Raw genomic sequence first — 22,775 nt, 5'->3', positions numbered from 1 at the left:
TAATTCTCACAGATATGTACTGGCAAAAACCTGACTACCTGTCTGAATTTCTAGATATAACGTATTCTTAGAATGTTACTGGACATTTTGGGACTGAGAAGCAAGTCAACTATAGTTAGTTCACATGATTACTTTCTCTTTCCTATACAGAATCTATTTTGGACTGTGCTTCTCAGAGCTGAAATCCTATACTGTTTTCTAGTGCTTGTTGGTCTGAGTTCCAGCCACTTATTCAAAGCCCTACATAGTGCCTCTGGCTTATTTAAATCATCTCCCAGGTTCTGGAGGAATTCACCCTGAACACCAAATCCAACTCCAGACTGTAACTGAAGTCCAGTGATGATCTGTCAAGAATTTACCAAAAGGTATTTCTGGACAGATTAAAACACAAATAGCCACAGTTTAAAACTCTGTGATTTTATGAATTGGTAAGAAAGGTCTTTTTGAGAACAGGTTAACCATTAGATTGAATAAAAAGCAAAATAAAATTGCAAAACCTCTCTAAAGAATTTAAGGTACGTTTAACTAGGGAATAAAATAATAGATTGATTACGTACTACAGTGTTGTTTTGTTTTGTTTTTTTGCGGTATGCGGGCCTCTCACTGTTGTGGCCCCTCCCGTTGCGGAGCACAGGCTCCGGACACGCAAGCTCAGCGGCCATGGCTCACCGGCCCCAGCCGCTCCGCGGCATGTGGGATCTTCCCGGACCGGGGCACGAACCCGTGTCCCCTGCATCGGCAGGTGGACTCTCAACCACTGCGCCACCAGGGAAACCCCTATTACAGTGTTTTAATGCCCCAAATGGATCTGCTTAAAACAAAACAAACTTAAAAAAAAAAAAGTTTAAATTGTGAACGGTAGCAGAATATGCTAACCAAAATACGCCTCTTTAGCATAAGGATTATTTTGAGCTGATTATTTTTGAGAAAAAGCAGACACAGGAGGAGTTCTTAAATCAGAGTAGAATTTATCCTTTTGTAAGGACAATTTATATTCAAAAGGGAAATCTCCATTTTTAAGGATATCTCTCTCTTTGTACCAGGAAGGATGACTATAAATCACAAGAAACTCTATATCAGTAAGGAAGGCAACAGACTTAAATCTGCATGACAACCTTATGGTACCTTTCCTGATAACCTCCCATAACTAGCCTCCCCTCTCCCAGCTCCTTTCTTTTGTCTTTAGTTGAAGATAGTATTTGAGGTGGTGGCTTGGACCCTTTGGGGGAGTTTTACTCAGTCTTCCTAGGTATCGCCCAGGTACACGTGAGTTATACATGTTACTAAGCTTCGGTTTGTTTTGCTCTCCTTAAGCAGTCTTCTATTACAGGGATTCTCAGCCACGGAAGGTATTGAGAGAATGTTAAGGGAAGATTATTTTTCTTCCCCTGCAATTGCACACATTTTATTTCAGTTCTTTTCTCGTGCTCTCTGAAAGGGTCATCCAGGGAAATTACTGTCTGAGCGCTCAATGATTGTTTGCATTCTACTCTAAGATCCCATATATTCCAAAATGCATGTAATAATCAGAAAAAAAAAAATCTTTGACATTTAAGAGGTAAGCTAGGGCTTCCCTGGTGGCGCAGTGGTTAAGAATCTGCCTGCCAATGCAGGGGACATGGGCTCAAGCCCTGGTCCCGGAAGATCCCACATGCTGTGGAGCAACTAAGCCCATGAGCCACAACTACTGAGCCTGCGCTCTAGAGCCCGTGAGCCACAACTACTGAAGCCCGTGCGCCTAGAGCCCGTGCTCCGCAACAAGAGAAGCCACCGCAATGAGAAGCCCGCGCACCGCAGCGAAGGGTAGCCCCTGCTCACCGCAACGAGAGAAAGCCCGCGCCCAGCAATGAAGACCCAACACGGCAAAAAAAATATTTTTAATAAAATTAATTATTTTTTTTTAAAAAAGAGGAAAGCTAACCATATGGTCTAAGATACAACTTTTTCTGAGACTTAGAATACCAAGTCTTTGGAGTTGGATGACCAAGCTGGCCTTAAAGTTCCTCAGGCTTGACTTTCTGACAGGTTTCTTCAAAACCATAGGCCCCTTGCCTCCCTTTTCTTAGAGCATTTACTTTAGAAAACTTTCAATTATAAATTCTTTCTCTGTGCCTTTGAGATGTAAATCTTCTCCTAGCCTCTCAGCAGATTTACAAGAGAGAAAAGTCTTTCTCAAGGGCCTGGAGGTCATCTCTTTGAAATGTGACCTTCAGAGGTGAAATCTTCCTGATCTCCAGTCTCTGTGGCCAGAAGACAGCTGGACTTTCATACACAGCAGTCAGCAAATGATGGCCTAATCACACTGACCAAGCTCCCCAAGCCAGGACTTTTCCACTAGCTCACCCCAGAGGGTAAAAATCCTCCAGCCTTTTGCTTCAGAAGAGTTGAGTTCAATCTCTCTCCCCGAGGCAACAGCCTTTAGTAGTCTTTCCTGCCTGTTTAACTCTGTCTGGTACGGCTTTTCTTTGACACAGAGTAGGGTATAAATATAAGGTCTGTGAGCTACTAACCCTATATCCCTAGAAGATTAAATAAAATAGCTAACCTGAGCCTTGGTTTGTTAATATACCAATTGGAGCTAGTAAGAACTTCCTTGCAGGATTGTCGTGAGAAATACATCACATGCATAATATGTATAAATATATATAAGTAGTCTCTAGCCTGTAACTGATATTTAGTGATGGCTAATAAATGAGGGTGTTATTGTGTATTTCTTGTCTCTCTCTTTTTTTTTTTTTTTTTTTTGCGGTATGCGGGCCTCTCACTGTTGTGGCCTCTCCTGTTGTGGAGAACAGGCTCTGGACGCGCAGGCTCAGTGGCCATGGCTCACGGGTCCAGCTGCTCCGCGGCATGTGGGATCTTCCCGGACCGGGGTACGAACCCACGTCCCCTGCATCGGCAGGCAGACTCTCAACCACTGCGCCACCAGGGAAGCCCTCTTGTCTCTTTTTATTCCCAAGAAGCAAGAAGTCTAAAAATCAGTAGTGCCAAAAAAGCTAAAAGAGAAAAGCAGACGCTATTGGTTTTTTCAGAACCAGATCACTTTAAGTAAAAATTCATATGCCTAGTTCAGCTAAGAAAATCAAATTCTTTCACCACTGCCAAGAAAGGCTATTTAGAAGGTAAATCAGTTATGCTTCCTGCATTATAATGACTCAGAGAAGAGACTTAGCTTTGAACAAATCTTTAAATTGAGCACATCTACTGATAGATTGAGTGAACAAGATGTTCAAAAGTAAAGTGTCTGAACCTTGGAAAACATATCACAATATAAGACAAGACACCCTCCTTCCGTCTTCTCACTGTCCCTTACTTCCCAGCTCACTGTCTAGGACGGTGATTCCAATGAGTGTCTGACATCATAAACAAATTCAATCTATTGACACTACCAATTTTCATTCCCTGTTACCTCTATACCCTCATCTTCGTTTTGCTTCTTATCAGCTTACATTAAACGTTTCACCAAAATAACCAAACCCTTGTATAAACAGTCCGTTTGCTTGCCTCCCTCACCCACGCCTACTCTATAGGCAAAATTACAACCTTGATGAATCCAACGATCCATCTACTGCAAAGAACAAAGAACGGTTGGTTGGGCGTAAACACAAATAGATGATAAATAGGTCCTTCTTTAAATTCATAGTCCATAATATCATCCAGGAGGTGAGTATTGTCCAGGAATTCCACATCTGTCCAGTCCATCCCCTCTCTCACTGTTTTAGAGAACTATTTCATATCTTCTTCTCTCACCTCAAACCTCTACCATCTGACGATTTCAACTGCTATAAAAATAATAATAATAATAAAAACCGGGCTTCCCTGGTGGCGCAGTGGCTGAGAGTTTGCCTGCCGATGCAGGGGACACGGGTTCATGCCCTGGTCCGGGAAGATCCCACATGCCGCGAAGCGACTGGGCCCGTGAGCCATGGCTGCTGAGCCTGTGTGTCCGTAGCCTGTGCTCCGCAACGGGAGAGGCCACAACAGTGAGAGGCCAGCATACCGCCAAAATAAATAAATAAATAAATAATAATAATAACCAACATAGAAACGGTAAGAGAAGGACTTCCATAGCTCTCTCATATCATATTTGACCATATACTTGTCTCTGGATCTATATAGCTTGTCTTCCCAGTTTTCAAAATACATGAGCATTTTACTCATTTATTTATCAAAGGAAAATCTTCCAATTTTCCTTCTCCTGCATCATTCATTTTACTCTCTCTGGTAGGTCACTTCCTTTAGCATATAAGACTTGCTAAAAATTTTCCCACTTAGGAATAAAAAATATGACACAAATGAATCTGTCTGTGAAACAGAAACAGAATCAGGTACGTAGAGAATAGATTGGTGGTTGCCAAGGGGAAGGGGGTGGGAGAGGGAAGGATTGGGAGTTTGGGATTAGCAGATGCAAACTATTATGTATAGGATGGATAAACCACAAGGTCCTACTGTAGAGCACAGGGAACTGTATTCAATATCCTGTGATAAACCATAATGGAAAAGAATATGAAAAACAATCTATATATATATGTATAACTGAATCACTTTGCTGTACAGCAGTAATGAACACAACATTGTAATTCAACTATACGTCGATAAAAAATAAATTAAAAAAAAAAAGAAATGAAAAAAAATTTTCCCACTTAAACAAATGGGCAAATATTACCCATCAGTTGCTGCCTTATTTCTCTGCTCCCACTTACAGAAAGCACTTCTAAAGACTGTAATTGTCTCCACTTCCTCTTTGCTATTCAATTTTTAAACTTCTTTTCTAATACAAGAATTTAAAACTATGAATCCCTCTTTAGGCACTACTTGAGCTGCATCCTACAAATTTTGAAATGTTGCATTTTTCATCACAATTCAATTAAAATATTTCTAATTCTCCTTGTTATTTCATATTTTACCCATGGGTTAAAAATGTATAATCTAATTTTTTAATATGTGGGTATTTTCCTGCTATAGTTTTAGTATTGGTTTCTTATTAAATTCTATTATGATCCGAGAACATACTCTGCATGTTTTTTAATTCTTTTATCTTTTCTGTCATTGCTTTTATGGCCCAGCACATGGTCCATCTTTGTGAATGTTCCATATGCACTAGAAAAGAACGTGTATTCTGCAGTTGAGTGTAATGTTCCATATGTCAGTTGATCTAATTGATGAAAATGAGTTCAAGTTTTTAATAACCTGAATGATTTTCTTTCTATTTGTTCTATTGACTGAGAAATACTGAAATTTCTAACAATAATTGCACCTTTTTATGTTTCCTTTCTGTTCTGTTGTTTCATACTTCATAAATTTTGAGATTTTATTATAAGGTGCATACACACTTAGGAGAGTTATGTCTTCTTCATGAATTAATCCTTTAATAAATATAAAATATTTCTCTTTATCTCTGTTAAAAGTTCTTGCCTTTGAGGTCTTCTTTATCTATTTCATATGGCCATTCCAGCTTTTGTATGACTAGTGTGCACACAGTATATCTTTTTCCATCCTCTTACTTTTAACCTAATTGTACGTTTTCCTTTTGAGTGAAATTTCTGTGGATAGTACTTCATTTGGTCTTTCTTTTACTTATCCAGTATGAAGACCCCTACCATTCAATACTGAATTTAGTCAATTCATATAATTCACAGAGTCATTGATATGGTTTAAGTTTAAGTTTACTATCTTGTTGTTTTCTACTTGTCCTATTTGTTTTTTGTTCTTTTTCTGCCTTTTTTCAGATTAAGTAAATATTTTTAGTATACCATTTTGTCTTCTGTTTTATCTTAGATATCATGGTCATTCTGTTTTATAACATAAATCTCTATCGAACTCTTCATTCAAATAATATGTAAAGCGCAAGAATCTTATTACAGTATATTTCCACCGTCCCTTTCCAATCTTTGTCATATTATTACCATTAATTTCACTTCTACATTTCTTACAAGTTCCACGACTATTATTTTTTTTGCCTTAAACAATAATTTATATTTTAAAAATTAAGGTCATTTATATTTACCTACATATTTACCATTTTTGCTCTCTTTATTTCTTCATATAAATCTAAGTTCTCAGAAGACATCATTTCTTTTTGTTGAAGAACTTTAACTTTTTAAAAAAAGTAGTCTGCTGGCAATAAATGCTCATAGGTTTTGTTTGTATAAAAATGTTTTTATCATGGCTTCCTTTTTGTGAGATATTTTTACAAGAAATGAAATAGTATATTGACAATTGTTCAAAGCACTCTAAAACAGTTGTCCCATTGTCTTCTGATTAAAATTGTTTTTTCCTCTGTATGTAATGCATCTTATAGCTACATAAGTTTATCTTATTGATTTTCAGAAATTTGATTATTACAAGTTCCAGTGCAGTCTTTTAAGTAATCATACTTCAGATTTGTTTTATGAATCCGTGGTTTTATAATTTTTGTCATAGTTGCAATAATTTCAGCCATTATTTCTTTATTTGTTTTCTGCCCAGAAGCGGAAACTTCCTCTCCATATATTCAACCACATCAGGGAATGTTGATTTCATCTTTTTCCAGAGGCAGACCTCCCTTCTTGCACTCCCTTCTTGCTTTTGTCCCAGAATCTGCTTTGACCGTAATCTTGGGAATTCCCATTCCCTCCCCTGAGTTGTATTCTGTCTTCACTCGCTCCCTAGTTTTGGTAAAACACATCTCCCAGCAGCCTCCTGAAAACTGTGCATTTTTGCAACTTTTTAATATCTGTAAATATCTTTCTATCTTCTTACTTGTGGAGCCCTACATCAAGGACACAGGACAAAAATTCTGGAATTAACCAAGCCCCCATAGCAACTGTTGCCATGCGCTCTCCTAATCTAAACTGGACAGCCCCCCAACTCCATATTAGGTAAAATAATCACCATGTAGTAACCTTGTAGCATCCTGACCAATCACCTAATGCCATCCTGCCAGCAGGAATTTTCTTTATCTTGAGGCTATAAAAGTTGGCCACTAGCCCATAAAGGAGGTCGGCTCTCCCTGGTCTATCAGGAAGTTGGCCCACTGTATTTGCAGCGCCCCTCACTAACTCTGCTCTTTCTTCTCAATAAACTCTCTTTTCTAAAATACTTCCGGCCTGGAAAGTCTTCTTCCAACCCATGCTCGGACCACAACATTACTGAAGTTTTGCCAGGATACAGAATTCCAAGTGGAAAAGTACTTTCCCTCAGAATTCTGAAAGCCTTGACCCACTGTCTTCTGGCTTCTGGTATTACTGCTAAGTCTGAAAACATTGTAATTCTCCATCCTTGGTTTTGAGTGTTTTCTTCTACTTTACCTTCTCTTCATTTTCATTCTTTTCTTCCTCTTGGTCCTTCTCGTATCTCAATTTCTCTGGCAAGCATAACATTTTTTAGTCATTAATCTCTAATAAGTGGCCCCTCTCGATCTGACAACTTCAGTCTGAGAAATTTGTTTTAATTTCTGGGGTTTTTTAAATTTTTTATTTTGTTTTATATTTTTGCTAATAATTTCCCCCATTTTCTAGACCTTGTTCCTTAAATTCTTACTATATGGATATTGTTTCTTCCTGACTACTCCTTTCATTTTCTCTTGTTTTGACTCCCCTTTTCCATTATTTGGTTTTATTGTTCATTTTATTACTCTTCATTCTTTCAATGTCCTTAGATTTATCTTCTAAATATTTTATTTAATTTTTCATTTGTTACCTATATTTAATTTCCAGAAGCTCTTTTTGGTTCACTGAATGTTCTTGTTTTGTTTTGATTTGTCTTGTTCTATAGCCTACTATTCTTGTTTTATATATGTATACTCTTCTCATCTTCTCAATTACTAAATGACTAAAAATAGGATATTTATTACATATTTTGAAATTTATTTATTCTCCCAGAATTCTATGGTGGTATTTGTGTTTTCCCTTAATTCCTCTTTTCTATATGCTTTTTGTATGTCCGTTACTTGGTTCCTTCTTTTTCTTGTTAGGAAATTCCTTAAATGTCTAGTGATCACTGTTGTTTGAACATATGTAGGAGTGAAGTACTCAAAAGCTGTTTGGGGCCTGAGTGAATGCAGGAAGCTTATTTTCACATCCTATGTACACACACACACACACACACACACACACACGCTTGACCAAGAATGCTTCCAGTCCTAATGTGTGTCTACCAACCAGTCTTGCACCAACCAGCCCAATACCAGGGGAGCCCTTCTGGGTGTTCCTGGAGGGTCCCCACCCCACCATCTGGATCACGCAGTAGCCTGAGCTGTCTCCACCATAAGTAGGCAGAGGAAACAGTCTCCTGCGTCTCCTGTCCCCCGCGTCTCCTGTCCCCCAACTGCTTCAGTAACTCACACTGACCTTCTCTGAAACTGCACAGAATCAGAGGATTTCGCTTCCAATGCTTCATTCCCAAGGGGCATCAGTGGGTCAGGAGTCTCTGCCACAGGCTAATTTCCCACTCTTTCTTCCTGGGCAGCCAGAAAGTGTTTATTTTGGCCAAATTCGCCAAACAGTAAACCTATTTTCCAAGGATGGGGAGAGGGACCAGCCATGGATGTGTGGAGGGGTTCAGGGAATCTAACTGCTTCTCCTCCAGACTTTTAATCACTGTTCATATATTTAGTACCACGTAAAACCCTACTTGCAGAGGCATCTGGTGCCTCTATTTCCTGCAACTTTTGAGGCTCCATTGCAGAAAAGAGCCTGCTTCTGATTTGTTTCCTCTCTCAACTTAAATGTTACCTTCCTTCTGTCTGTTAAGTCAGTTACCACCCAGCCATCTGCTTTCTAGCTTCCAAACTTGTATTAATGTCTCCTCATCTACCATCTCCTTTGTCTTGATGAGTGAAGTCTTTTTATGCATTTCTTATAAATTTTCTAGAGCATCAGAAGGAAATGGAATGCATTTGTTTAATGGAAAGCTTCCGAATTCACCTTGTAAAGGGTACTCTAAAAGACATTAGGTAATTATTTCCTAATGTTTACATAGATATTATTTCCCCTTGTTACATAGATACTGGAAGACTGGAAGTCTTCTGAAACTAAGCTGCCATTGGAGAGGCCCAAGATTCACAATTACATAAGTTAAATAATTATAGAAACATAAAGTAGAGGATGTTCAATTCCAGTTCACTTATTCAATAAATATGTTTGGAGCATCTAATGTGTGGAAACAATTAAGAAACCATTGCAATAGTGCGTAAGTGGACCGAGGAGAATCTGGTCTGAATTAAGACAGTAACTGTGGAGAAGGAGGGGAGCAAGTGAATTTTAAAATATATAGTTTTTAAAAAGAAATATTTTACAAAGTTTGCAATCATTTGTTTGGTCTATGGCCTTACATTAGTTTGCTAGGGCTGCAATAACAAAATACCACAAACTGGGTGGCTTAACGAAAATTTATTGTCTCATCGTCCTGGAGGCCAGAGTCCAAAATCAAGGTGTTGGTAAGGTTGGTTCCTCCTGAGGGCTGTGAGGGGAGTATGTGTCCCAGGCCTCTCTCCTGGCTTAGAGAAGACTGTCTTAATGTGCATGTGGCATTCTCCCTGTTATCTGTCGGTCACCACATTTCCCTTTTTTACAAGGACACGGCTCATATGGGACTAAGACCCACTCTAATAAACTCATTATAAGTTGATTATCTCTATTAGGACCTTATCGCCAAGTAAGTTCACATTATGAGGTACTGGAGGTTTGGAACACACGAGTTTTTGAGGGACACAATTCAACACATAATAGTCCTCTTCAAATGAAGGATGAGTAAGTTGGTTTAAAAATGAGTAAAAATTTCAGTTAAATTAGAGTGAGAACAACACAAAGCCTGTCACATTCAGGACTTGCAATTCTAAAGTAATGTACCAGAGCACGCCTATTAGATGCTCCAGAAAAGTGCAAATCATGTCCCTAAAAGACCCAGACATATTTTGCCTTTTCCCCAATCACTACAGAAGCCAACAAGGTTCTCATCTGTCTGTGTACCACAGGTATGACTACCGATGAACTTACTGGCTTAGAAACACAGGAGTTAACAGTACATCCTCAACATAGAATAATAAAGCACTTTTTAAAAGTAATAAAATTAAAATGTATTTAAAAAATAGAAGTTATAATTTGGTAAATTGTAAGATTTAATTTAATTGTGAGTTTATAGAACTTTAGACCTAAAAAATGTATCATGGAGATCATATAAGCCAGAGATTTCCAAATTGGGAGGTGCTTCAAAATCACCTGGAGATCTTTTAAAAATACACAGCTTCCCAATTCCCACCCTGCATATCCTGAATAGAACTTTCACAAATGCATATTTTTTTAGAAACTCTCCAACTGATTTTATGCAGAGTGCCTGATCCATCTGCCTTGTTTTTAAGTTGAGGAAATTGAGATCTTTTGAACAAAATCACATCGCATAGGATATATTTAATTAAAAATGATCTAGTTCTGTTTATATATGACTCATTTCATTTTGATCAACTGAAAACCCAAGGATTAGTGATAACTACTTCAAGAATACTTTCGTTGATACAGTCAATGATGCAACTATTCTTATATTTTGGCAAGATAGTTTAGAGATATTCACTTCCATGTAGCAAAATTTTTAAGGTCATCAGTATTTAATGTTGGCAGATTAAAAAATAAATAAATTAAAAATCTTCTAAGTAAAAAAGAACAATTTACAAAAAGAGATTTTAGAAACTTACAGAGGATGTCCTATCTACTTCACAACGGCTGCTCAGAATAAAACAGGCCTCAGCATCATCCATCCTAAATGCAGATGGAAAAATAAGATAATCACACACTGACATATCTGTGTATATCTATGCATTATCTGCAAAATAGAATTCCAGTGCATATAAAGTACGTGTAAACTACGGACATCCTTAGGTTTAAATGAAAGTAGGATTTCTAGGATCGTGACTATATTTGACTGTAAACAAAATAATTGTTGTAGATTGGCTATATAACTCAAGAGCTTATAATGACAGAAGTTAAAAAAAGTCAACTTTTATTTTCTCTTTTATCATTGTATATTTTTTTCATATATATACTTTGTGTAAATTGAGGGAGTTGTATTAGCCTTTAGTTTAGATGGATTACATTTTGGCTTCAGTATGTCAACAAAACTAAGAGAGAGGAAACAAAGCTGCTTAGTATTTGTAAGCCAAACTCTACCGTACATTTATATTTCCTGGAGATGAATCATCAACTGTTCGAAAACCTTTCCTTTCATGCTAAAGTTCTATATTTCTTAAATGTAGTGATAAACAGTAATTACGCTTCAGTGCTTGATAAGTAATGTTCTAAAAACATAAAACTGTGTATTTTCAAAATAAGGAATTATTTATCTTTCTGGTTCATTATGATAAAAGAATTTTTCTCCAAAATATTTTCTATGAAAAATCCATGGAATTAGACCAAACCAAACAGTTTTGGAAAAATGTGAAGTAGTCATGGTTATTAAGACACTATGAGCATTGTATAACATTTTCTAAATGTCATCTTCAACAGAGCAATTCAAAACTCATACAACTGACCTTTGGAACTGGTTTGGAGAATCCTACTCCTTGTTTCTTGCATGGGGAATTGTACTGAAGAATGTATTAGTTAACATTAAATCCCAAATCTTCATGTGACATAGGATAAGAAATGAACATAGAAATGGTGCCTTCTTTCTTAATTCAGCTTTTTGAGAATTACCACCCTGCTACCTCTCACTCATCCACACTTTTCTTTTTTATTCTTATGGAGGAATGCTTCTTGCAAATGTGACTGATTTTGCTAAGAAACCATTATTAACACTATTAATACTAAATGAGTGTGTTAATCCTAGGTAGTATCGAGCTAAGATACTAACAGCCAATCTTAATGGCTTAGATTAATTTATTAGGTAGTCAAAAGACTTCATTTATCACAGAAATTCATACTGACCATAATATGTGCATGACTCATTCTTACCATATGAAGAACTTAACTCATTATAATAAATTAAGCATATTGATTACCTATGCAGATGAATATAAAGATCCAAGTTATATTACTGTCTAAGCAACTATTTCTTTACGGTTCCCAAATAATGAGTATAGATAGCAAATAGCAAACACCTGTGTTTTACTTGAGGTAATGGGAGAATCTGACTTATTCTAGAACTGTCATGTATAGTGACAACATATATGAAGTATGTAATCCACAACAAATACTAATATTGGGTGGGCCAAAAGTTTCGTTCAGTCTTTTGGGTAAGATGGCTCTAGTATGGAGAAGGTGCTGCGACTGATTGAACGTGTCAAAAGTTTGCGAAGTTTCGTGCTGGAGATTTCTTGCTGGACGATGCTCCACAGTCGGGTAGACCAGTTGAAGTTGATAAGGATCAAATTGAAACAATAACTGAGAACAATCAACATTATACCACGCGGGAGATAGCCGACATAACCAAATCAAGCGTTGAAAATCATCTGCACCAGCTTAGTTATGCGAATCGCTTTGATGTTTGGGTTCCACATAAGTTCAGCGAAAAAAACCTTCTTGACCATGTTTCCACGTGCGATTCTCTACTGAGACGTAATGAAAATGTTCCATTTTTAAAACAAATTGTGATGGGCAAAGAAAAGTGGATACTGTACAACAATGTGGAATGGAAGAGATCATGGGGTAAGTGAAATGAAGCACCACCAACCACACCAAAGGCTGGTCTTCATCCAAAGAAGGTGATGCTGTGTATATGGTGTGATTGGAAGGGAATCTTCTATGATGAGCTCCTTCCAGAAAACCAAACAATTAATTCCAACAAGTACTGCTCCCAATTAGACCAACTGAAAGCAGCACTCGATGAAAAGCGTCCAGAATTAGTTAATATAAAACGTATAACCTTCCATCAGGATAACATAAGACCTCATCTTTCTTTGATGACCAGGCAAAAACTGTTACAGGTTGGCTGGGAAGTTATGATTCATCCGCCGTATTCCAGACATTGCCCCTTCGGATTTCCATTTATTTCAGTCTTTAAAAATTCTCTTAATGGAAAAAATTTGAGTTTCCTGGAAGACTGTAAAAGGCACCTGGAACAGTTCTTTGCTCAAAAAGATAAAAAGTTTTGGGAAGATGGAATTACGAAGTTGCCTGAAAAATGGCAGAAGGTAGTGGAACAAAAAGGTGAATACGTTGTTCAATAAAGTTCTTGGTGAAAATGAAAAATGTGTCTTTTATTTTTACTTAAAAAACTGAAGACACTTTTTGGCTCATCCAATATATTCTCAAAGAAGCTTAGTTTTACAATTATGTACCATTCATTATATCCTGACAGTTTCTACTGACTTTTTTGTTTCAGAAGTTATTAAATCTTTGGAAAAATCTCAGTTAAACTGACCTATTATATATAAATCAAAACTAATGTCAGAGTTCCTGTTATGAGCTATCTAGTCATCTTTTGCAGGAGTAAGCAGCAAAAATGAGTTTGGAAATTTTCTTCTGTTCTTTTCCATCACCCACACACCCCCTCCCCCATACACACACAAACACACAGAAAACATGCATAAAGAAACACAGAACATACACAAACACATGGAGAACATGCACCAGTACACACACACTAACACACATACTCAAGCGATCTGGAAAAAAACCAAAACAACAACAAAGAAAAAAACAGTTATGTTATGAAATTGAGGGAAGATACTTTTAAACCTAAAAGAGTCTGTAGGACAACTCAAGGATAAACATGAAGATATGTTTAAAACTTGTAAAACAAGAGAAAACATTGAGCAAAGCTACTTGTGCTAAGGATCTCTTCTGGCTTCTGAAACTAAGGATGCTGTTTTGCAGATGCCCAGATTCCCCAGTGTCTACAGCCTAACCAACCGTCCTCTCACTCTGCCCCCATGAAATGACCCTCATGACCTGTGACAAATGTGTAAGACTATGTCACCTTTAAGCTTGGTGGGCTGGCACCTACACAACAAGAAGAGAGAAACTAAGACCCCTGTCACCTTTCTGATTCTTCCAGTTCCCAAGGACTCTTTCATCTCAGACACCACCGGGCAACACAAGTGTTACCCGACCCGTATATGATACAAGCTCCTTAAATTTAAACCCTGACACGAACTGCTTTGGCATCTCACACAATGTTTAGCCCAAGATTTTTATCTGGGAATAAAAACAGTATCCAGGGATTTGGAGATGACTCTCCTTGAGTCTGGATAACTCAGCTCACCTCCCAGAAGCCTGAGATAATTATGTGACACCACACTTCTCACCGTGTTGTGTGGACACCGTCTGCCAAACATCCCTGCCCTGAGAAAGAGGAGCAAATACGCGGATTTTATATTTTTAACCTTCCAATTTGACCAGCAGTGGGATGAAAGCAAAAGCCTGTATTCAAAAACACACCTTGCAACACTGAAAACTGCTAAAATTTGGAGGAGAGAAAAGATATTAAAACAGTACAAGATGGAAAATATTGAAGAGATATACTCACTTTGCTCGCAACAGATCCTGATCTTTAAGGGCTGAACCTTGAAGGTAGATGACTCTTTGTGACCACATCGGAATCTGTAGGACCCTTCGGACCTGCACATCCATTTCAGTAGGACACAAAATCACCACATAATAATCCTACTCAAAACAAAGGGGGCCATGGGTTAGAGACAATAATGCTTTGTTTTATACTACGTAGGTAAATAGAATATCTAAGAACATTTCGAAATATGATAAAGTAGAAATTAACTCTTATAACAAATAAAAGTTTGCATTTAAAACCTAGCGTTAAATAAAATGATTCAGTAATAAACATAACAGACATATAAAAATCTCATAAATCAATATATCCATCCTGATCTTTTTCAATTTTATTAGTACCAGGAAGGGAAGGTAATCGGTGCTTATACTCAGCACACATTTCCAGTCTACGAAGTTTTCAGTTTTCAGTTTTCAGTTACGAAATCAGGCTGATTACGAAATCAGTTTTCAGTTACGAAATCAGGCTGATTCTAAAAGATAAATTGCATACCAGCCAGAAGTCCTAAGGATCAATTCATACTTCGAATTGTTACTTTTAGAATAAAAACTGTGATGGTGATTTGTATTATTTGGTAATATTATTATGAACTGATAATATTGAAAATATTCTGATGAATATCTGAATGGAAAAAGATTCACAAAAATATTGATAATACTGACAAAGTAACTTAAATTTAAAAGTTTGAGATCAAAATATTTCAAAATAATGGTCTTTTGGAGAAAATAAAAAACAATCTGTAAGAATTTAAAATCTATAAGAATTTAAAATAATTTATAAGAATTCAAATTCTCTGGTAAACACTCACCATTTTATCACTTTATAATATATCTAGTAGGAATTTTTGGAGTTCTAAGAATTCTCCATATTGATATTAGACAAAATAAATTACTAGGGATCAAAATTTGGAAGGATCGAATTTTCCCCCAAATAGATTTTCTTTGTGGGTTATAATAAGCATCTGAAATTATTTAATATGAATAATAAAAAACCTAACCATTAAATTTGGAATTCCTGCAAAAAAGGAAAAATAATTTATGCAAAAACAGAAGAATATATTATATAAGTATCACTTCTAAATTAGATTTTTTTTAATCCAAAAAAATAGTATTTTAAAAGTTCTCTAAAATATTCAAGAAAAAAGCTCTTTATTTAAGGGAGAGATAATTGATGTACTCAGCACTGTCTTGACCTCAGGATTATCCAAACTCTTGCCACTAATTTATTGGGGAAACACAAGAAATTCAAGTAGCTCTTTGCTGTTTGGACTAGATTAAGTGCCTTGAGCAGCAAAGGAGATGACCTAAGTCTACAATGACCCAGAACCATGGCAAGTGGAAGAAGTATCTGAGGAGTTCGTCTGCATAGACAGAAGAAGAGATTTTTCTGAATTTATGATCTCAATCAGCAAGTTATTTCCCAAATTTTGGTCACTTATTGTTACTATAAATAAGACCTAGTTTCACTCCAGGAAACAAAAGGAAAAATGGAACTTCCAGACTTCCACATTTCTATCAGCAACACTTGATAAAATTCTGAAATATTCAAGTGAGCAGATGATATTGCAATGATTCTTTCATTGTTTTATTATATTTTATGTTAAATTTCACTGTTTCATAAAAATATCATTTATGCATTACCCAAGGGAGAAAAAAGCAATCATTTTAATCAGAGGAAACCTTTCTTTGTAGCAGTAACATAATTCCATCTGTCTTTCAGTATAGATACAGAAGGAAACTTAACATACTGTGTATTCCTCCAGCATTTTTTTCTATGTTCCTGGTTATATTTGTAGTTCTTCATTTTCTCATTCTAAATTTGAGTGTATAAATAAAAATCCTCCAGAACACAGGCTGTACTATGATTAACTGACCTTGACAATGTTAGTAGGTATGATCTGTTTAAAGGTACCTGGAGTCTTGGATGAGCATAGAATTCATTCAAAAAGTCCATGAGTAAGTCAATCTTCAGTGAGCTGACACACAGAACAACGTGCTTTTCAGTTTGAGCTCTGTGTCGACTGTAGTTTCCACCTGACTTTTGTCTCTCCATCCACAAATAGGCCAGCTGTTCAAACTGTAATGCATTTTCCACATGTGAATGAAAGACACGGGACATAAAAATAAAAATAAATGCAATACATCTGTTGTTTATTAAGTATACTCAATTTCTTAGATGAAAGTCTTTGAGATTCAAATGATCAGTGTTCCCTTCAATAAGAGGCTCTTCACAGGATGGCTGCAGAGCTTGCTAATGCCTCCCAGGGCCTTCAGGTCTTCAGGAAACACAGTAATATGATTTTCCTATTAAGAGGTCAGGGCACTAAGAGGTCCGTGCCTCTGCTCTGTCCAGTAGGGTATGCAGCTATATATGTCATGCACTGAGTCAAAGAGAAAAGCCTCACTTTTTTCTCCCACATTCTTATATCAACTTCAGCCCACATCTCCTGCAAGGGGAGATACCCTTACCACCAACAAAAGGCCACATTCTAGTTATTTAGTAGCTGGTATCTAACGGTTGTGGAGTGTATAGGGGAGGGGTGTCATTAAGGATGACATGTATGATTGGATAGGAACGGGAAGATCTTTTTTTTTTTTTTTGCGGTACGCGGGCCTCTCACTGTTGTGGCCTCTCCCGTTGCGGAGCACAGGCTCTGGACGCGCAGGCTCAGCGGCCATGGCTCACGGGACCAGCCACTCCCCGGCATGCGGGATCTTCCCGGATCGGGGCACGAACCCGTGTCCCCTGCATCAGCAGGCGGCCTCTCAACCACTGCGCCACCAGGGAAGCCCGAAGATCATTTTTATACCTATGTAAAGTATATTTCAATACACTGTGTCCAATGGTTCTGTAACGGAACATGCAAGATTTATTTGTATTGGCCACATCCTGTTTCTGACCTGCCCACCCATGGACACCCAGAGTTCACTGCAGGAAAAAGTTGAAGATTGCCTCTACGTACCTTTAGTCTCATTTTATATCTCTGTCCCTTTGCTATCTCCTTATCCATTCTCCAAAATGCTGCATGATAGCTACGTATCATCTTCAGATTTTTAGTTGACCATCATATGGAAACAATTTTTATTCATTACAACATATGGCTTTTACATGTATTTTCAAGACTCAAGAGAAATCAACCCTTCACAAGTATATTTCCTTGAGCTATCATTCTATAATTTAAAAATATACTATCCTACAATCCTAAAATTAACATAAGTACTCTACATTTGAAAGAAAGCACCTTGAAGAATTGAAATGAAATGTGAGCTATCAATTGTGACTGGAGGGAAAAAAAAAACTCAGTGTTTCTAATACAATGCAAAAAGGCATTTCTGATACAATTGTAATTAATTGACTGGATGGAACAATAGCAGGTGTTAATATATTATTGTTAGATTAACAAGCCACCCTGCAATTTTTATTAAATGTGGAAGATTTGATTTCATAAGATTTTGCAGGTTCCTATAAAATTTAACATGGTTGTGTTTACCTGTATGGGGAGAACCACGAGAGCAACACAGATCATGGCAACAACGAAAAGCTTGGACGACCATGTTTCTGGAGTGACATCCCCAAAGCCCACAGTAGAAAACGTCACAATGCAGAAATAAAGGGAGTCAAAGAGATTCAGCTTCTTTCCTATTCGTTCCAGATGTTGGATTCCACAAATGCTAAAGAAACACATGTGTATTACAATTAAAACTTTCAAATTAGGCACACTGCTTCTCACGACTCTCTTGAAAACCAAAGTGCATTTCATAAATCCACTTAGTAGTTAGGAACTTATATGGAACAGTATTTTGATTGAGGAAATATAATTTTTAAGCTTTTTTTCCTACGTCAAACAGATATAGTCTTATTTTCATTAGTAGCCAAAAATTGTAGCCAAAGTATCACAAAGTATACTTGAATAGCATGTAAAATAAATAGACTGAATTTCATGGGTGACTTACACAAACATTTTGAATGTGTGTCAAGGAAACACAGACACCAGAATTCACTAGATTTCTTCCCCATCAAAATAGCAATTGTCAGGGGGTGGTGGTGGGATGAATTGGGAGATTGGGATTGACATGTATACACTAACATGTTTAAAATAGATAACTAATAAGAACCTGCTGTATAAAAAAAGTAAATAAAATAAAATTCAAAAGAAAATAGCAATAGTCGGTAGTCTTTTTTTTTTTTAACAGAGAGACATTTTTCAGTATATACATGTGGTATAGATATACGTGTATATATTCCATGTGTGTGTGTTCCATACACAGTCATCCTTCAGTATCCCCTGGGGTCTCGTTCCAGGATCCCCACAGATACCAAAATCCACAGATGTTCAAGTCCCTTATATAAAATGGCATAGTATTGATATTTGCATATAACCTATACACATCCTTCTGTATACTTTAAATCATCTCTAGATTACTTATAGTACCTAATACAATGTAAATGCTATAAAAATAGCTATAAATAAGTTGCAAAGTCTATGTAAATAGTTGCTTGTGTGCGGCAAATTCAAGTTTTGTTCTTTGGAACTTTCCGGAAATTTTTTCCCAAATATTTTCAATCTGTGATTGGTTGAATCCACAAATGTGGAACTTGTGGATACAGAGGGACAACTGTATACAGGAAAGGCTTGAGGAGTTAACCATTGCAAGGTGCCCCTAAAAATGAGTCTCTAAGTAGATCGATTATCTGTACAAAGCTTTCGATGATATGAAAGTAAGGGAACAGCATAGAAATTGTTATAAGATGTTCCCAAAGTAGAATTCCTAAAATAGCATTAGAAATAGCACTGCTACTAGCTAAAAAAAAAAAAAAAGGCTATGAAACATGCATATATGTGCAATGTTGGAGGGAAATGAGATTTGCAACATAAAAACTCAGCAATAAAAAGGAATCTAGTACTGATGCATGTTAAAATATGAACAAGCCAAAAAAAGAGTGAAAGAAGCCCGATGTAAAAGACTACATATTGTATGATTCTGTTTATATGAAATGTCCAGAAAAGACACAGAAAGCATATTAAGGGTTGCTTGGGACTGATGGTAGGAATGGGGTGATGAAAATGTTCTAAAACTGGACTGTGGTGATGATTGCAGAGCCTTGTAAATATATTAAAAATGATTGATTTTTACACTTAACATGAGTGAATTTTATGGTATGTAAATTATACCTTTATAAAGCTGTCAAAAAAAATCCCTGTATGCTTCTGGATACTCCTTGTAACTTCTATACAGAAGCAGACACAGCTTGATTATGATGACCAAGAAGATGTGCTATTCAATGTTTAAACTACAGAAATTCCTTTTCCAGCCTTTTAAGATATCTATGTATTTGTCTAAGTTACATATCATAAATATTCAATTATCTTAAATCTTTTTAAGGCAGAGTATATAAGCCACTGGATAGTTAGGAAGACGGGTAGGCACACAGGTAGATAAACCAAGGGATAGAAGAGAAACAGTAGGGTACGTGTCATCATTTTGCTTCTGAGGCAGGAACTGTTCTGTTCTTTTTCTGTTTTCTTAACTCCAGGTCTCCAGAACATTTCAACAAAATTTCACTTGTTCTATGTTCAGAAATTTTGTGTAAGCTGCCAGGTCATAATAGTTGACTCATGTCAGTTTATTTTCTCAGCTCTATGCAATATACCAGCCAAGTTAATTCTAAGACTATTCAGATGGAGCCTTCGTACAACCAAAGAGAACAACTGTTTGATAACAATAGACCTTTCTGTGGAATATGTTTTTTACTTTATTTAAAATAATTTATATTTGAGAAGGTAAACAACTTCGCATCACTTTTACACTTCAGTAGGAAATAGAATGAGGAAAAATATAATTTATATACTTTTAAGAATTCAAATGTTACTGAAGGGCTTACTATATTTTGCATCACTACACATTAAAAGCAAATCTTTGTTTATAGATAAAATGTACATTTCCTAATTCAGACAGGTGTTACCGTGACCAGAACTACCAGAAAAAAATCTCCTGCTCTGCTTCCTGGTCTTCAGTTTGTCCTTCTTTTAATGCGACCCACTCATAAAGGCCATATTCATATTCTTTAAACACAGCTTGGATATATCAATCTCAGGTTCAAAAAAGCAACTAGATTCTCACTGTTGAAGAACACTTTCTTTTTTTTTGTTTGTTTGTTTGTTTGTTTTTTTCGGTACGCGGGCCTCTCACTGCTGTGGCCTCTCCCGTTGCAGAGCACAGGCTCTGGATGCACAGGTTCAGTGGCCATGGCTCACGGGCCCAGCCGCTCCGCAGCATGTGGGATCTTCCCGGACCAGGGCACAAACCCGCGTCCCCTCCATCGGCAGGCGGACTCTCAACCACTGCGCCACCAGGGAAGCCCGAGAACACTTTCTAATTTGTGGTGTGACATACTATTATAATAGCTGCCAATAAATCAATTCTTATGTTCATTCTCCTTTGCAACATGATATTGCTGTACTTCCCACTAAGGCGTACAGTGTGTCTCTCCTTGACCTTGAATTTAAGCTGGCCTATTGACTTGTTTTGACCAATAGAGTATTGTGGAAGTGATGCTGTGTGAGTTGCATAAGCCTAGACCTTAGGGGACACTGAAGTTCTTGTTCTCACTTTCTTGGAAGTCTAAGACCAAGACTTCCAAGTCTTGGAAGTTCTGAAGACACTGAAGTTCTTGTTCTCACTCATGGTGCTGTGCAGCAGCCCCATATAGTCAACTGGAGGATGAGGGGCCATGCGGAGAAAAAACAGCATGTCCCAGCTGCCAGCCAGCACAAACAGCTGCACAGCAGAAAGACGCCGTCTTAGACTCACCAGCACCTGTGAGGCCGTCACGTGACTGAAGCCAAAAGAGTAATCACAGGTGAGAACAGCAGAAAAACTGCCCCAGTCACCCATCACACAACTGTGAGAAACTACAAAGTTTGGGGTTTGGCAGTGGCTTGTTATTCAGCAATAGATACGTGGTGCATATAGAATTAACTAGAATCCAAGGGCTTCCCTGGTGGCGCAGTGGTTAAGAATCTGCCTGCCAATGCAGGAGACATGGGTTCAAGCCCTGGTCTGGGAAGATCCCACATGCCGCAGAGCAATTAAGCCCGTGAGCCACTACTTCTGAGCCCACGTGCCACAACTACTGAAGCCTGCGCGCCTAGAGCCCATGCTCCGCAACAAAAGAAGCCACCGCAATGAGGAGCCCGTCCACGGCAACACAGAGTGGCCCTGCTCACCGCAATGAGAGAAAGCCCACACGCAGCAATGAAGAGCCAACCCAGCCAAAAATAAAGAAAGAAAATAAATGAAAATGAAATAAAATAAGGTGTCTCTAATAAAGAGAAATAAGGTGGAAAATAAGGTGAAAAAGTAGCAGATAATTAATAATCATTTGATAAATCTTTGCAAAGCTTTGTAAGAAAAAAGAATTAACTAGAATCCAAAACCTGGATCTAACCTGTTTTTTCTTCGTTTGTCTCACTTATCTCCCTTTTACATGTTATTTGGACTGTTTGCTTATCATAATATATATAACCTATGGCCCAATGTATACCTTTTGCCCAATCTGTTTCTTTCAATTGAAAATCCTCTTTCTCCAATACCTACAAGAATTCCCATTTTTTGAAACCCTAGCTCAGATATGACCTCCCTCATGAAGACTTCTTTGTATCCCAAGCTACAGTGTTTCTGATGAATTTCTAAAGTATATATGAGTTCATGTCTTAGATAGCTACACTTTTACAAATATGTATATATATATATTTAGTGTTAAATATTTATCAATGCTACTCAACTATTATCAACCTCAATGACAGTATTTATACTTTATAATTTTCCTACAACACTTAGAACAAAGTGCATAGCAGCTATCCAGTAGCTAACTGCTAAATGAACAAAATAACATTTAATTAAACCCTGCTCAAATAATATATACAAACAAACTCCAAAAAATAGTTCATGCATGTTTCAGTTTTTTATTACTGCATAACAAACTCCCCCAAACTTATTGGTTTAAAAAAGTAACAATTTATCATCTCACATAGTTCGGTGGGAAGCTCCTTTGGTTTTCTTGGGCTCACACTTGCAGCTGTGTTCAGCTAGAAGTCTGGCTGAATGGAAGGCTCAGGATGGTCCCACCACTGGGGTCTATGGTCAGGTTTCATTGTTGGCTGTGGCGCCTAGTTTCTCTCCATGAGACCTCTCAGCCTCCAATCAATCAACCAGCTTCCTTTTTGGCATGGCAGCTGCAAGCCCTCTGAAGACCTAGCTTTGATCTGCCCATTCTATTTGCCAAAGAAAGTCACA

At 37.3% G+C, this 22,775-nt stretch overlaps 1 protein-coding gene across 9 annotated transcripts in view; it reads right to left on the bottom strand.

Annotated features, from left to right (window-relative positions):
- Positions 1-22,775, bottom strand: part of KCNT2 (potassium sodium-activated channel subfamily T member 2) — a 383,268-nt gene that overhangs the window by 138,795 nt on the left and 221,698 nt on the right. For all 9 annotated transcript variants that reach the window (XM_079945031.1, XM_079945029.1, XM_079945030.1 and 6 more), the window contains 4 exons: positions 17,969-18,149; positions 16,390-16,554; positions 14,440-14,576; positions 10,670-10,733 (listed from right to left, as the gene is read on the bottom strand). In XM_079945031.1, the coding sequence (XP_079801157.1) occupies positions 10,670-10,733; positions 14,440-14,576; positions 16,390-16,554; positions 17,969-18,149 (547 nt within the window). The remainder of the gene's footprint in view (positions 1-10,669; positions 10,734-14,439; positions 14,577-16,389; positions 16,555-17,968; positions 18,150-22,775) is intronic.

This window comes from Stenella coeruleoalba (assembly GCF_951394435.1).
Source record: "Stenella coeruleoalba genome assembly, chromosome: 1".
NCBI classification, from domain to species: domain Eukaryota; kingdom Metazoa; phylum Chordata; class Mammalia; order Artiodactyla; family Delphinidae; genus Stenella; species Stenella coeruleoalba.
Note: the sequence above shows the minus strand (reverse complement) of the source record. Positions and strands in the feature narration are given on the sequence as shown.